Source organism: Equus przewalskii, chromosome 29, assembly GCF_037783145.1.
Source record: "Equus przewalskii isolate Varuska chromosome 29, EquPr2, whole genome shotgun sequence".
Lineage (NCBI taxonomy): Eukaryota > Metazoa > Chordata > Mammalia > Perissodactyla > Equidae > Equus > Equus przewalskii.
Window position 1 is genome coordinate 42,191,470 of NC_091859.1, and position 14,752 is coordinate 42,206,221.

At 44.9% G+C, this 14,752-nt stretch overlaps 1 protein-coding gene and 1 long non-coding RNA gene across 4 annotated transcripts in view; one reads left to right on the plus strand and one right to left on the minus strand.

Moving 5' to 3' along the window:
• Positions 1-520: 520 nt before the first annotated feature.
• LOC139080274 (uncharacterized) lies at positions 521-1,604 on the minus strand. The gene is made up of 2 exons (XR_011534627.1): positions 1,233-1,604; positions 521-750 (listed from the first exon to the last, which is right to left on the minus strand). It is a non-coding gene; the product is annotated as an uncharacterized lncRNA (long non-coding RNA).
• A 310-nt stretch (positions 1,605-1,914) lies between these two features.
• ATXN10 (ataxin 10) overlaps positions 1,915-14,752 on the plus strand; it is a 179,920-nt gene continuing 167,082 nt past the window's right edge. For 2 of the 3 annotated variants that reach the window (XR_011534625.1, XR_011534626.1), the window contains exon 1: positions 2,254-2,860. Coding sequence is in view for 1 of the 3 variants with exons in the window: in XM_070599860.1 (XP_070455961.1) it covers positions 2,745-2,860 (116 nt within the window). In the remaining 2 variants the exon portion in view is untranslated. Of the gene's footprint in view, positions 2,861-14,752 lie in introns of all 3 variants that reach the window. The other variant, XM_070599860.1, reaches the window with a different exon arrangement.

Below are 14,752 nucleotides of genomic sequence, written 5' to 3' on the forward strand. Positions count from 1 at the left end.
AGTGTTGAAGGTGTTTTATGCAAAAGGAACAGCATGTGCAAAGTCCCAAGGCAGGAGGGTACTTCTCCTGGTGGAGGACAACAAGGAGGCCAGTGAGGCTGAAGCACCATGGAGGAGGAAGAGACTAGATGTTATCAGAAGGCGGGGAGTGTCACCAACTAGTTACCCCAGGAAACTCAAGGGTGGGTTTGGATATTTTAACTGTTGTTCCAGATTGTTCTTTTTCCTTTTGTTATGTTAAGGAGATGCAATCACCAACCTCCCTGAACCAGACCAAGCCTAACCAAAGAGCTACACCTATGACCTCTGCCTTACTTTTAACGCTAAGATCTCTCTAGGAGGAACTTAGGCCTTATTGCCATCACCTGCAGTGTGTGTGGAAGCATGTTTTCCAGCTGAGCCTGCGCAAGCCAATACCCACTTCTCCCTTTTGAATATTCATTCCCTGTCCAAAATAAATGTCCCTGCTTTCCTTTGTTCGGGGACGCCATGACTCTGGAAATGATTCCGCGTGGCCTCCTATTTGCCGCATATATACTTTACTTTACTCTGTGAGACAGCTGCCCCTGGTGGAGAGTGTGATTTAACTCACCAGGAGAGAACTCACTTCGGTTCCATAACAGGAGGAGGAGGAAGCCAGACCGTGTAGGGACTTTTCCATTGGAAGAACTTTGGCTCTCACTGAGTGAAACGGAAATCCTTTACAGGGTTTTGAGCAAAGTGAAATGTTGACTGATGTTTTTAAAGAATCTAGAAAGTTGGGAGGCGAGAGAAAAAAAGAAACCAATCAGGATATTGCAATATTCCAGGCAATAAATCTGAATATCATGGGGAATGATTTCTGGAAGAATCAGAGTAGTTACGTTTGTTTTATAATTGAAGACAGAAAACTAAGGGGCAAGATCAGGATGCATGACCATAACACTTTACTATCCCCTGCTTCTCAGGCAAAAATTGGGAGATTTTGCTGGGATAGTGAAAAGAATTGCTAATTATTTTGAACTGCCTAACGCCTGGCACATAGTAGGCACACAGCAATACTTGTGAAATGAATGAATGGGTATGGCTGAATTACAATAGCAGGTCCCTTGCTTGGGTATGACTCATTTCTTCTGCATCCTCTGGTGGTACTTTTGGTGTTTTTAAATTTCATTTAGCAAATAACATCAAATGCTCCACATTATTAATACACTCCTACTCTTCAAATGGAAATGCAGAGGGTATGTATTTACACATTTTAAGTGGCCCCACAGCAAGGTGTCCGTCGTCCTCTATCACAGCGTTATGAACTGTCTTCAGTTCCGTTCGTGGCTACTTCTCTCTCTCCGTGGTCTGGGCTCCTTCAGGGTCGGGATCAGCTTCCCAGCACAGGGCTTGGCAACGCTGCTTCCTGAAGGAAAGTACACAGACAAGGGAGAGGGCCGGGGAACGAACCACGCGAGTTACCAACGCCAGCCAAAGACCCTTGTCTACGTCCTGAAAACTATATTCATTTCCCTTAGAAAAAAACAATTCTCCCCCTACTGCTGCAGAATTTCGCTGCTTCTTGACTTCTGACTGTGTCTGAAACCCTGGAGGGGCTGGAGCAGCGTACTGTCACCCCAGGAAGGTGCCCGGTAACGGACCTGGCATCACCAGGAGAGGATCACTAAGGACTGGGAATGGAGCTTTCAGGGTCTGAGACGTGCAGGCTAGTGACAGACAGCTCCAGTTCCCGGGGGGGGGGGGGGGGGGGCACTGATCAACCCACTGCAGAAACAGGACGCAGGTCTTCGCCTTCTCCTGTCGCTAGCTCCCTTCCCGGCCCCTCACCTGCTGCCCTCAGGTCTGGGCCCTGCGTGTATCTCCCCGTCAGGGTGAGCCTGTCCCCTCTCCCTCCCCTTCAGGGTGAGCCTGTGCCCCCTCCCTCCCCTTCAGGGTGAGCCTGTCCCCTCTCCCTCCCCTTCAGGGTGAGCCTGTGCCCCCTCCCTCCCCTTCAGGGTGAGCCTGTCCCCTCTCCCTCCCCTTCAGGGTGAGCCTGTCCCCTCTCCCTCCCCTTCAGGGTGTGAGCCTGTCCCCTGCCCCCTCCCCCTCAGGTGAGCCTGTCCCCTGCCCCCTCCCTCCCAGGATGAGCCTGTCCCCTCCCACTCGCCCTCAGGGTGAACCTGTCCCCATTCCCCATCCCTTCAGGGCTGCCCCTGCTCGAATCTCCCCCTCAGGGTGAGCCTGTCCCCGTGCCCCTGTCCCCTCAGGGTGAGCCTGTCCCCGTGCCCCCTCCCCCTCAGGGTGAGCCTGTCCCCGTGCCCGTTTCCCCTCAGGGTGAGCCTGTCCCCTCCCCCCTCGCCCTCAGGGGGTGAGCCTGTCCCTCTCGTCCCTCCCCCTCAGGGTGAGCCTGTCCCCGTGCCCCTGTCCCCTCAGGGTGAGTCTTTGTCCCCCACTCCTTCGCTCTGCCCCATCACCTCCCGGCGTCCCTCTCCCCTCACCCAGCACTTCCGCCCGCGCCCCCTCCCCGCAGGCGGGACTTCCGCCCGCGCCCCCTCCCCTCGCCGCTGCGTCCTCTCCCCCGCCCGCGGCGAGCCTGGGCGCCTGTCCCGCGCTCCCCCGCCCCGGCCGCTGGTTGCAGCGGCGCAGAGGCGGCGGCCTCGTCCGGAGGGTGCGGGGCGCGCTGCTCCTCGTCCTGCTCCCGCTCCTGCCGCTCTCCTTCCTCCCGCTCCTCCTCCTCCTCCTCGCCGTTGCCCAGCTCGGCGAGAGCCGCGAGCGGCAAGATGGCGGCGCCCAGGCCGCCGCCCGCCCGGCTGTCCGGCGTCATGGTGCCCGCGCCCATCCAGGACCTGGAGGCCCTCCGCGCGCTCACGGCGCTCTTCAAAGAGCAGCGGAATCGGTAACGCCCGCGGCGCGCGCTCGGGGGCGACCGGCGGGCGGGCGGGCGAGGGCGCCGCCTCCTCCCGGGAGGGCTCGGGGTGGAGGCCTCTGCGGTCGGCCGAGGGGCCTCCCCGCGGGTCCTGGGCCCGCGTCCTCCTGCGGCGGCCTGGGGCCGGGACAGGCGTGGGGTCGAGGCCCTTGGCCGCCGGGGACCCCCTTCTGTGCACTGAGCAGGCGCGAGGGCGGCCTGTACGTGCAGGGGCTGTGGGAGGCCGTGGCGGGGACAGACCGCCGAGGCCCCGGAGCCCCGGCGCAGCTGGTCCAGCGCGGAGACACGTGCCGGAGGAGCAGGGTGCAGGGCGCCTGAGGACCAGCCGCCGAGCGGCGGGGCTGGGCTGGGCCGGCCCCACCCCCCGCCGGCCTGTCCGCCGGGCTGGGCCGGGCCGGGCAGTCCGGTTCCCGGGGCCGCGCCTCGTGTTGGGTGCAAGAGCCCCGGGCCAGAGGGGCAGCCCCGCTCCGCGCCCTGCCCTCGAGCGGCAGGGCGGCCGGGCGAGACGGTGCCCACCAGCCGACAGAGCCGGCTTTGGTTCCTGGCCCTACGAGCTGTGCCTTATTGGGCACTTCCTCCAAGCCTTACATTTCTTGCCTGAAACGGGAACGTAGTACACAACTTCATTGTTGGATTGTACAGAGGAACAAATAAAATAAAGCGTGTGAGAATATAAACTGTGACTCTCTCAGTCAGTGCTTGTTTGATTTCATTCTAGTTTTCTCTGGGCCTCGTCTTCTCAGCTATTTCATGGGAATAGTGTTGGAACAGTACCTCCTTGGTGGGGTTGTTAGAAGGGTTAAATGACACAATGCACGTTAAATACTTAGGACATACTTGACACATAGTGCTAAATAAATGGTAGCTGACATTGTCATCATTTAATACATTTCTTGATGGTCCCCCCCGTGCCACGTTTTGTGCTAGGTGATGAAGTTGAAAAATGAAAAGTCCTTTCCTGGGAGGTCCTGTTCTGGGGAACCGGCAGCTAATTCTACAATCATGGGGTATGTACAAAGAGGAGAGGGTGCATTGAAGAAAGGGACAGCTAGATTTGGTCCGGCTCATCCCTAGAGGTCCTCTTGTCTTTAAACCAGACACTTTGGTCTAAGCTCTTCTACAGGGCACTGCTCCCTGGGCTTTTTGGGAGATATGTTGGTTGAATGAATGCTGCAGTGTATCTGTAACATGATGGACCCTCCATTAAGTCGATAATCAGTCATCAATCGTTTGTTGAGCAGTTACTCTGGAGCACGTTCTTTGCTAGGGGCTGAATGTGTAAAGGTGAATGTGACGTCATCCCTTTTTTCAAGCATGTTAGGGAAATTGCTGTGTAAACAAATTGTCATGGAGGTGTAGACAAGAAGAGGTGGTGGCACAGGGAGAGCTTGCTGATCTGGTGGATCGATTGGTGGGCCAGGAAAGGCTTCAGGTTACTTTGGCTGCATGGCTTACAGATGAGAGACCTAATTAGAACAGTGGATGCAAAGGGACCGTATGCTGACTTTGCAGGGTCCCTGAGAGGATTAACTGAAATAACATGGGTGAGGTGTCTGGTACAGAGGAGACATTCAAACATGAGATCACTTTTTAGAAGCTGTAGGATAAAATCCAGGACCCTGAGCCAGTTTACAAGGCCTTTCTTGACTCAGTCTGTTGTGAGGGGAGTTAATGGGGAACCGTTAGAAGGTTTTTTCAAGGGAATGACATGATAAGATCTGCCTATTGGAAAGATCTCTCTGGCTGACATTGTAGGGGATAAATTAGAGAAGGTGAAGCTAGAGGCAGGGGACTTTTTAAGAAGCTGATACAGGGCTGGCCTGGTGGCCTAGTGGTTAAGTTCACACACTCCGCTTCAGCAGCCCAAATTCCCAGGTTCGGATCCCGTGTGCTGACCTAGCGCTGCTTGTCAGGCCACACTGTGGCGGCATCCCGCATAAAATAGAGGAAGATTGGCATAGATGTGAGCTCAACAACAGTCTTCCTCAAGCAAAAAGAAGAAGATTGGCAACAGATGTTAGCTCAGGGCCAATCTTCCGCACACACACAAAAAAGACACTGATACAGAAGCCCAAGTGAAAGAGAAAAGTACCAGAATTAGGACATTGTTTATGGAGGTGGATAGGATAAACGTTGAAAAATATTTACAAGGTTGAATGGACAGGACTGCATGGATTGGATTGTTGGGGAAGAGTGAGGAAATGGAGATGTTTCTCATATTTGGCTTTTTCTGCAGCAGTGTCTTTGTTCCAGGCAGAGTTTGGAGACCAGAAAAGGAGACCTGAGGTTCAGGTCTTGGGATGGGGAGGCGGATAGTCGTGTGGTGGTGCAGAGAGCTCTTCATGAGGGTTTGTAAGGACAGGCTTCTGGTTCTGTTCCTGCCACTGCATTGTTTTTTCATTTGGACACATCACTAGTTGCCCCTCAGAGGGGTGTCATGGAGTTTGGACCAGAATCCATCTGCTCTGAAAGGATCCCTCCAATGTAGGTGGACCCAGAGGGAAGATGGACCAAGGTGCCAGGAGCTGAATGGAACATAAAGTGGAGCAAAATGAGGCCTCAGAGTAGCAAATAGAAAACCCCAGAAAAAGCAAAAACAGACTGAGGAAAGCACGAAAGTAATTGATGGGACAAAAAGTAAGAATCTTACCTGAAATAATATATTTTGTGATCCTTACCAGATTTTGATGCTGCAAAACAAACTTTTGTTTGTGGTGGCTGGAGTAATAGAAGTGTCATGTAGTGGGAAGAACTGTGACTTGGAAACCAGGTAGACCTGGACAAGATCTTGGCTTATCTCTCTGGACTTATTTCTCATCTTGAAAATTGGGATGATATTGCCCACTTTGCAGGATTATTGTGAGGATCTCTAATAATATGTATTAGAGATACACAGTGTTTTATGCATAGTAGATGCCATTTATTTAGCACCTGCTATTAAAAAGTAACTGGGCTGTAAGTGACTGAGAACCCAATTGTGTTTAATCTCCTGCCTTATAGAAGGCAATTGAAGCTATTTCACAAAGGTGATAATTTATTTTAAGTTTGGGATTTCCAGGGAAAGTGGTCCCAGGATCTCATTACAATTTTTAGCAACCCTCAAGTATGAGAAAATTCTCATATCCCATTACAGTGAATTTAGATATGGTGACAAAGTCTTTGATACTGTATCTTTCAAGAGGAGGAGGTTAATCCTCTCCCCTTGAGTGTGGGCTGAACTTAGTGACTTGCTTTTCAACAACAGAATATGGTGGAAGTGATGGTATGTGACTTCTGAGACTAGGTCCTAAAAGGCATTGCAGCTTCCTCTTTGTTCTCTCTCTTGGATCACTCTGACAAAGCCAGCTTCCAGGTCATGAGGATGCTCAAGCATCCGTGGAGAGAGATCTCTGTGTGAGAAATTGAGGCCTCCTGCTGATAGCCATGGGATGAGCAATCTTGGAAGTGGGTCCTCAGTCCCAGGCAAGCCTTCAGCCATGCGTGCAACCTCCTGAGAGACCCTGAGCCAGAACTACCTCATTCAGCCACTCTCAGATTCTTGACCCTCAGATCTGTGTGAGACCATAGATGTTATTGTTTTAAACTGCTTAGTTTTGGAGTAATTTTTTTTACAGCACTAGATCATTAATATACCAATCTAAATTCTTCGTGCTCTGGATTAAATCCGTATTCTATAACCCACTTCTTGAATAGTGTCTTAATCACTAAAATCCATAAAAAATTATTGTCATAAAATATCAGTATTAGGATACTGCTCAGCTATTCTCTGTGCAAGGTAATTGTTTTTCTTACCTATTTTAAATTTGTTTTATACCTTTTGTTTAGTGTACATATTTGCATTTTTAGCATTTATTTAACCAGTGATTTTTCTTGCTGTGCTGTGGGTCTTTGCAAGTCATGTTAAATTCTTTCTGGAATAAAGTAAGATATAGATACATTAAAAATGCTATTTTTGGCCTTTTCCTGGAGGTTTTAGTTTCCAGTCCTTTAGTTACCATCACCGTGTGTCTCTACGTGGTCTGTCTTTGTGATGTATCCAGAGTCCCCTGTTAAAGTGTAGAGCCAGTGAGATTCATTATCATACTGTATGCCTCCGCTGTCCATTAAGTAGCTACTCGCTACATATATTTAAGTTAATTAGAAATAAATCAGATTAACAGTTCTGCTCCTTACTTGCAGCAGCCACATTTTAAGTACTCAATAGCTACATGTGGCTAATGGCTACCTTATTGACATAACAGACGTGGGCTGTTTCCATCATTGCAGAAAGTTCTGCTGGGTAGTACTGCTCTATAATTTCTTTTCTTTCTATAGGGAAGATTATGTTCTGGTACTTGAATATATGAAATATTGTAACACTTGGATACTACTTTCTGTAATTCTTCTCATACTTAAACTGATACCTCATTGCTCTTCCATTTGATAAGCTTCTTGAATAAAGTGAACATATCGCATTCATTCTGTTGGTAGCATCCAGTATGGAGTCTGATAATTGTAGGTGCTTAAGAAATTCTTGTGGAATTTCTGCTATTTGTATAGCTTATTATTCATTGTGCATCCTTTGTCTTTTTCTTATATCCTTATGTAGACCTTTTTTTTAGCTTCTGTCAATATGGCTTATTTTTCTTGTTTAATCTGTGTTTAGTCAAAATTGTTTTTCTGTTTACTTCTGTCAAGGTTTCGTACATTCAATTTAGTAGTGCAGATATTTCCCTCCATACTTCTGAACTTTTTACCTTATAAATTCTATTTTCCTTTACTGATATTTTATACTGGTTCCTTATTTATTCTCTGTCTCCTTCCAGAATGTAAGGGCCATGAGGCAGAGATGTTTGGCTTTTTTGTAATTATCCTGTTTGGATAATAATTCTTGAGTTTGATGTCTTTCTTCAGTTTGGGAAATTGTGAGCCACTATTCAAATATTGCTTCTCTTCCATCCTTTCCTTTCCTTCTGAGACTCTTCTTATACGTGTGTTAAACCTTTCACTATATTTTATGTATCTCATAGACTCCTTTCTGTATTTTCTTTCTGAGCTTCTGTTTGCAAATTTTCTACTAATCTCCTTTCTAATTCTTTAATCCTCTTTTCTGCTCTATCTAATCTGCTGTCATCTATTGTGTTCTTAGTTTCAGGAATTGTATTTTTGAGTTATTGTAGAATTAGTTTGATTTTTTCCAAGTAGATTACTCTGTTGAAATTCATTTTGTCGTTTACCTTCATGATGATATTAATTATAGTTATTGTAAAGAATATGCCTGATAAGTTTCTATTGTCAGTTTTTGTCTTTTTGTGTTTAGTTATTTGGTCCTGTCTTTTTTATTGAATGCTCAATGTTGTGAATGAAAAACGGAGGCCATTTTCAGATATCTTCCCTTTGTAAAATATTTGCAAACTCAAAAGCAAAATCAATTCAAAAACTGTTTGTTTCAACAAATGGTTGTGGAACAACTTGATATCTAATTGGAGTAAAATAAAACTTGACCCAGACCTTGCACCATTCACAAAAAAATATTTCAACATGAATCATAGACCTAAAAGTAAAACCTAAAACTATAAAATCTTGAGAAGAAAACATGGGAGAATATCTTTTGTGACCTTGAGTGTAGGCAAACATTTCTTATCCAAGACATAGATAAAACTAACCATGCAAGAAAAAATTGCCTTTATCAAAATTAAAAACTTATGCTCATCAAAAGACACCATTAAGAAAATGAAAAGGCAAACCATAGACTGAGAGAAAGTATTTGCAATACATGTATCTGACAAAGGACTTGTTTCAGAATATGAAAAGTGCTTCTATAACTCAATAAGAAAAAGAAACTCAGTTTAAAAATTGGGACGAAAACTTTTATCCGTTACAAAGGAAGACGTATAAATGCAAACACATGATAAAGTACTCACCATCATTAGTCATTAATGAAATGCAAATTAAAACAACAATGAGATACCACTTAATACTTTTTAGGGTGGCTATTACCAGAAAAATGGAAAATAAGTGTTGGTGAGGATGTGGAGAAATTGGAACCCTTGTGCATTGCTGGTGGGCATGTGAGATGGTGCACCTACTATAGAAAACAGTTTGGTGGTTCCTCAAAAAGCTAAACACAGACTATGACCCAATAATTCCACTCCTGGTATATGCCCAAAAGAACTGAAAGCAGGGAATCAAAAAGGTACTTGGATGCCAGTGTTCATGGTAGCCTTATTCACAATAACCAAAAGATGGAAGCAGCCCAAGTGTCCATCAGCAGATGAATGGATAAACAAAATGTGCTGTGTACACACAGTAGGATATTATTTAGCCATAAAATGGAATGAGGTACTGACACATGCTGCAACGTGGCTGAACCTTGAAAACATGCCAAGTGAAAGAAGCTAGATGTAAAGGGACAAATATTATTTGATTCCACTTATATGAAGTTCTTAGAATAGGCAAGTTCATAGAGATAGAAAATAGATTTGGGGGAGGCGGAGGGAGGACTTGTTGCTTAATGGTTCCAGAGTTTTTATTTGGGGTTTTAATAAAAAGTTTTGGAATTAGCGATGATGGTTGCACAACATTGTGAATACAATTAAATCCACTGAATTCTACTTTTTTTTTTTTTAAAGATTTTATTTTTTTCCTTTTTCTCCCCAAAGCCCCCCGGTTGAATTCTACTTTTAAAAATGGTCAAAATGGCAAGTTTTATATTCAGTATATATTTTACCACAGTTAAAAAAATTAACACAGTCATAGACTGCATAACGATGTTTCAGTCAACGATGGACTGCATATACGATGGTGGTCCCATAAGATTAGTACCATATAGCCTAGGTGTGTAGTAGGTTATACCATTGAGGTTTGTGTAAGTTCACTCTGTGCTCACACAGCAAAGAAATCCCGATCGTTAAGCAACACATGACTGTAATGTAATAAACCAGAACCCACGGAATTATGCACTTTAAATGGGTGAATTGTAGCTACGTTAATTATATCTCGAAGCTGTTATGAACAAACAAAACCATAATGAGATACCTCTGCATACCTATTGGAATGGCTGAAATTAAAATGACAGCACCAGAATTTGGCAAGAATGTGGAGCAGCTGGAATTCTCATACATTGCTGGTGGGAGGGTAAATGGTACAACTGCTTTGGGAAACATTTTGGCAGTTTTTTATAAAGTTAAACCTACACCTGCCTATGACCCTAGGTATTTACCCAAGAGAAACGAGCATATGTCCACAAAAGACTCGTAAAAGAAAGCTCATAGCAGCTTTCTTGATGATAGACAAATATTAGAAATAACTCAGATGTCCAGTGGAAGAATAGCTAAAACCATTGGTAATTAAAATGAATGAACCACCAGTATTTACGGCAACATGGATGAGTCTCTCAAGCACACTGAGTGAAAGAAGTCAGTCACAAGAGTAGGTATCGTATGATTTTATTTTTGTCAAGTTCTACAATTGGCAAAGCCAATCAGTGTTTGTCAAAAGGGGTTGGAGATTGCCTGGAAAGGAGCGTGAGGGAATTTTCTGGAGTAAAGGAAGTGTGCTGTATCTAGATGGGGATATTGATTGCCTCTTTGCATGCATTTGTCACAACTCATTAACATTTATGATGTGTATTTCAGTATGTAAATTATATCTCAGTTTTCTGCATGTAAATTATTACCCTTCTGCTTGCCACCTCCCAGAAGAACTTATTTGAGCTCAATCTCAGCCAGCATGGTTGAAGGACTTGGAGGAAGTATCACTGGCCTTTTTTGCTTGCTATTTGAGAGTTATCACTAGTAAAACAATATTTTTGAGTTGTAAAATTTGCTGTTAAGAAGAGAGAATTGAGCATTGTGTTCTCTAGTGTCCTCAATATCTTGGGAGCTAATTGGGTTTTCACAATTTTCGTCTATGCCGGACAGTGCTATTTCCACAGCCTGAGATGAGCTGAGGTGGTTGATATGTGAATGAATGCAATGCCTGAGAGCAAATCTAGAAAAAATGGAGGTAGTCTTGGAAGGATGAGGGAAGCAAATAGAAGATGTGGCACTGGGAATTTCAGCTCATTGGCCACTGAAGATGGCAGTTTAAGGGTGCTTTTGGGATCTTGCATTGCAGGGATAGCCATTAGTATCTTATCACCTGACTGGTTTGGGACCTGTGATCTCCTTACATGGAGGGGGAATTTACCCCAGCTTTTTGTGACCTCTGAATAATACAGGGCTCCTTGTGAGTCTGTTTTGCAGAATGGTTGAAAGAGTTTTGTTTTTTAAAAAACAATTTGTGTTTTGGGGGGGCTTTTTTCCCTCTCCCCTCTTCTGCCTTGAAATGCACTGGTGTGAAATACTGATGCCTTTTTGGACTCGGGCAGTGGGTTGCAGAGGAAAAAGGCTTTTGTGAAGCATAAGTCTAGTTTCAAGTCCAAGTATGTATTGCAACTTACTAGCTGTATGAATTGGCAAATATTTTAACTTCTCTGAGCATCAGTTTTCACATTGGTAAAATGGGTGTTATAATAATGCCTGCATTGTAGGGTTGATATAGGTATTAGGGTGTGCTGTATGTAGAGTCTGGAATGGTGCCTGGTACATAGTTGGTGCCCAGAAAACCCCAATATTATCATTGCAGGCTATAGTCATAGGAGTGAAAAGAAATGAAATGTGTGGTAATTCTTGAGAATTTTGCATATTTTAAAATAGTGCTTGTAATGTCTTTAATTTCACCTCCATTCCATGATCAGTTTCTTGTTTTAATAGGCTTTTGGAACTGTCTCTGAAACTTTAGAATAAGAAACATATAATAACTTAGTGGAAGAAAAATGGTTTTTCAGATCCAAAAGATGTGGGCAGTAGTTTCTTGCCAAAATTTTAATTCCTTGGTAGAAAGGTATTTTAGCAATATTAAATAATCTTAAAAAGCTATAAGAATTTCCAATAAAAAAGTGAATACTTGAAAATAATGTTATGACTGAAGCTGAGAAATTTAAATTTTTCATGGAATGACTGCTTTGGGAACTGACATTTAAAAAAGCTATACTTGTATACTCAAAAAAGGAAATTGAAGCTTTTGTTAGCTTCCATCCTAGTGTTTTTGGTAGTTTGTTTGCTTATTTTTAAACTCTTGACAAATCAAAACCAATAAAATATATAATAAATGTTAACGCCTTTATGGAGGGTGATATAACAGATAATTTAACAAGTATCCATGTATTTCACTTAAGAAATGAACAAATGTTAAACTTTTTTCTTGTTCTGTCAAATTCCAAAACGTTACTGGTACTGTTAACGTCCTCTGTATTAGAACAAATTACCCCACAAGTTAACGTCTTGAAATGACAAACATTGATTGATTGATTTGTGAGCAAGATTGGCTCTGAGCTAACATCTGTTGCCAATCTTCCTCTTTTTGCTTGAGGGAGATTGTCCTTGAGCTAATATCTGTGCCGGTCTTCCTCTATTTTGTGTGTGGGATGCCACCACAGCATGGCTTGATGAGCCAAGTATAGGTCCATGCCCAGGATCCAAACCCATGAACCCCAGGCCACTGAAGTGGAGTGCGGAACTTAACCACTATGCCACTGGGCCAGCCCTCACAAACATTTATTTTTTTTCACACAGTTTATGAGGGTCAGGAATCTGGAAGTTGCTTAGCTGAGGGGATCTGGCTTAGTGTCTTTCACAAGGTTGCAGTCTGTAGTCTTCTGAAGGGCTGACTGGGGCTAAAGGACCAGATTCCAAGCTCATGGATTCCAACCAAGGTCAGGCATGTGGCTTTGGGCAGGAAGCTTTACTTCTCACTACTTGGACCCCTCCTGAGGGCTGCTCGTGACATGGCGGCTGGTTTGTTGCAAAGCTAGTGATCCAGGAGAGTGTGCTCAAGATGGAAGCAGGAGTGTTTTTATAATCCCGGAAATGATGTACCCTTACTATTGCATGTTCTAATACTATTGCGTACTCTAATGGTCATGGGAGGGGTGACCACAGGAGGGGTCACACATAAGGGTGTGTGAATACCAGGAGGTGGGGATCATGGCGGGGGGGTGCTCTGTTTCACTTTCCAATTCCATTCCTCCCTCCTTACTTGATAAATGGTATGCCGTATTGTTTTGCTGCATGCTCTACAGTTTGCACTTTTTATTTACATTATGTTTTTGAGTGCTGCCGGTTTTCATACATAGAGAGCTAGATCATTAACTTCAATTGTTGTATACCATCATAAGAATACATCATAGTTTATCTACCTTTTTTCTTTCTGATGGATATTTGGATTGTCTTGAATTTTTGGTAATTCAAACAGCACTGCAGAGACCATCTTTCTAAACATATCTCCTCATATACTTGAGACTTTTTTTCCCCAAGAGCAGAATCTGAGGTAAGGACTTGGGTGAAGTAATTTACAAGGTGACCCTCAGTAATCAGGAGTGTGGGAGAGGAAAGCTAGACGTGGAAGGAGAGACAAGCAATGTCAGGATGCCTTATTGAGCTGGTAACTGTCGTGGGCAACTGAGGCTCAGTCCCACTGGGTGTCCCTGAGGAATGCACCTCTGAATTATCCGAATGGATGGCTGGGTAATTTATTAACTTGTTGCCCGTTGGTTCAGAATTGCTCCTGGGGTCATTAACTAGGTTGAGAGTGTGGGGTGAGGGCCACCATGAGCATTTGTTACAGTCTGCTCTTTTCCTTAGACCCCCCCTCTTGCCTGATACTGTCTGGTCTATCACTGATTCTTCAAGGTTGTAGCTGGTTAGAGACTAAAAGAAAAGACCTAGACAGGTGTGTTAGTGCAACAAGCTACAGCCCCCACTGCTGCCGCTCGTCCGGAGGCTGTAATTGGTGATTATCACGTGCCTTCTGCACCCGCCATTCTAGATTTCCCTTACTGTCTGCCAGCCCTTTAGCTAGGCTCTGATGCTGCGGGGTCTGAGCCCTTGGTTGCCCTTCTCTTGTCAGTCTGTGGTTGCTGCAGTTGCCAGATTATAGTTTTCCCTAGACATGGAAGTACCAAGAGAAGTCCCATCGAATCCCCAAGTTCCAGATCTGTTCCTCCCTGCCCCCGTCTTGTAGTAGCAGCCCTGGCCCTTCTTGATAGCCAGCGTCAGTTACTTCTGCCAGTGTAGTGACTACTTTCTTTACCTGCAAGTCCGCTGGCTTGAGGATCCCAAAGTGCACGTTCTGTAGATCGAGTTGAAGGCATACTAGATGGGTTTCTGTCCACCCTGATGGAGGCGTTCTTCGTCTCAGACCCAGGACCTGGCCCAGCACGGTGTGGAGTTAGGGTTGGGAAGCACAGCTCTGCAGGTGGGTCACTAGGAGTGGAAGGAAAGGGGCCGGTTTTTCTTAGGGTTAATTTTTCTCTTTGAACCTTTAGTTTACTGGCTCACCTTGAGTGAGAGATTTATTATACCGCAGTCCCCCCTTATCTGCAGGGGATAACAATGTACTGTCATAAAAGTTATTGCAGATTTTAGCAACCTCAGCATACAGTTTTTTTCGTACTAAGTTGAGAATTGTCACCTTTTCATTAAAGGAAGCACTTTGCAGCTTCTGTTTGGCATATCCGAATTGCCAGCATCACTACTCTTGTGCTTTGGGGGACCATTATTAAGTAAAATAAAGGTTACTTGAACACAAGCACTGTGATACCGTGATAGTCGGTCTGGTCACTGAGGCGGCTACTAAGTGACTCCCAGCCCGGTAGCGTATACAGCGTGGATCCACTGGACACAGGGATGATTCGCCTCCTGGGCAGGACGGAGCGGGGCAGCATGAGATTTCATCACACTACTCAGAATGGCACGTAATTTAAAACTTTAGAATTGTTTATTTCTGGAATTTTCCATTTAATATTTTCAGACTGTGGTTGACCAAGTGTAGCTAAAACTG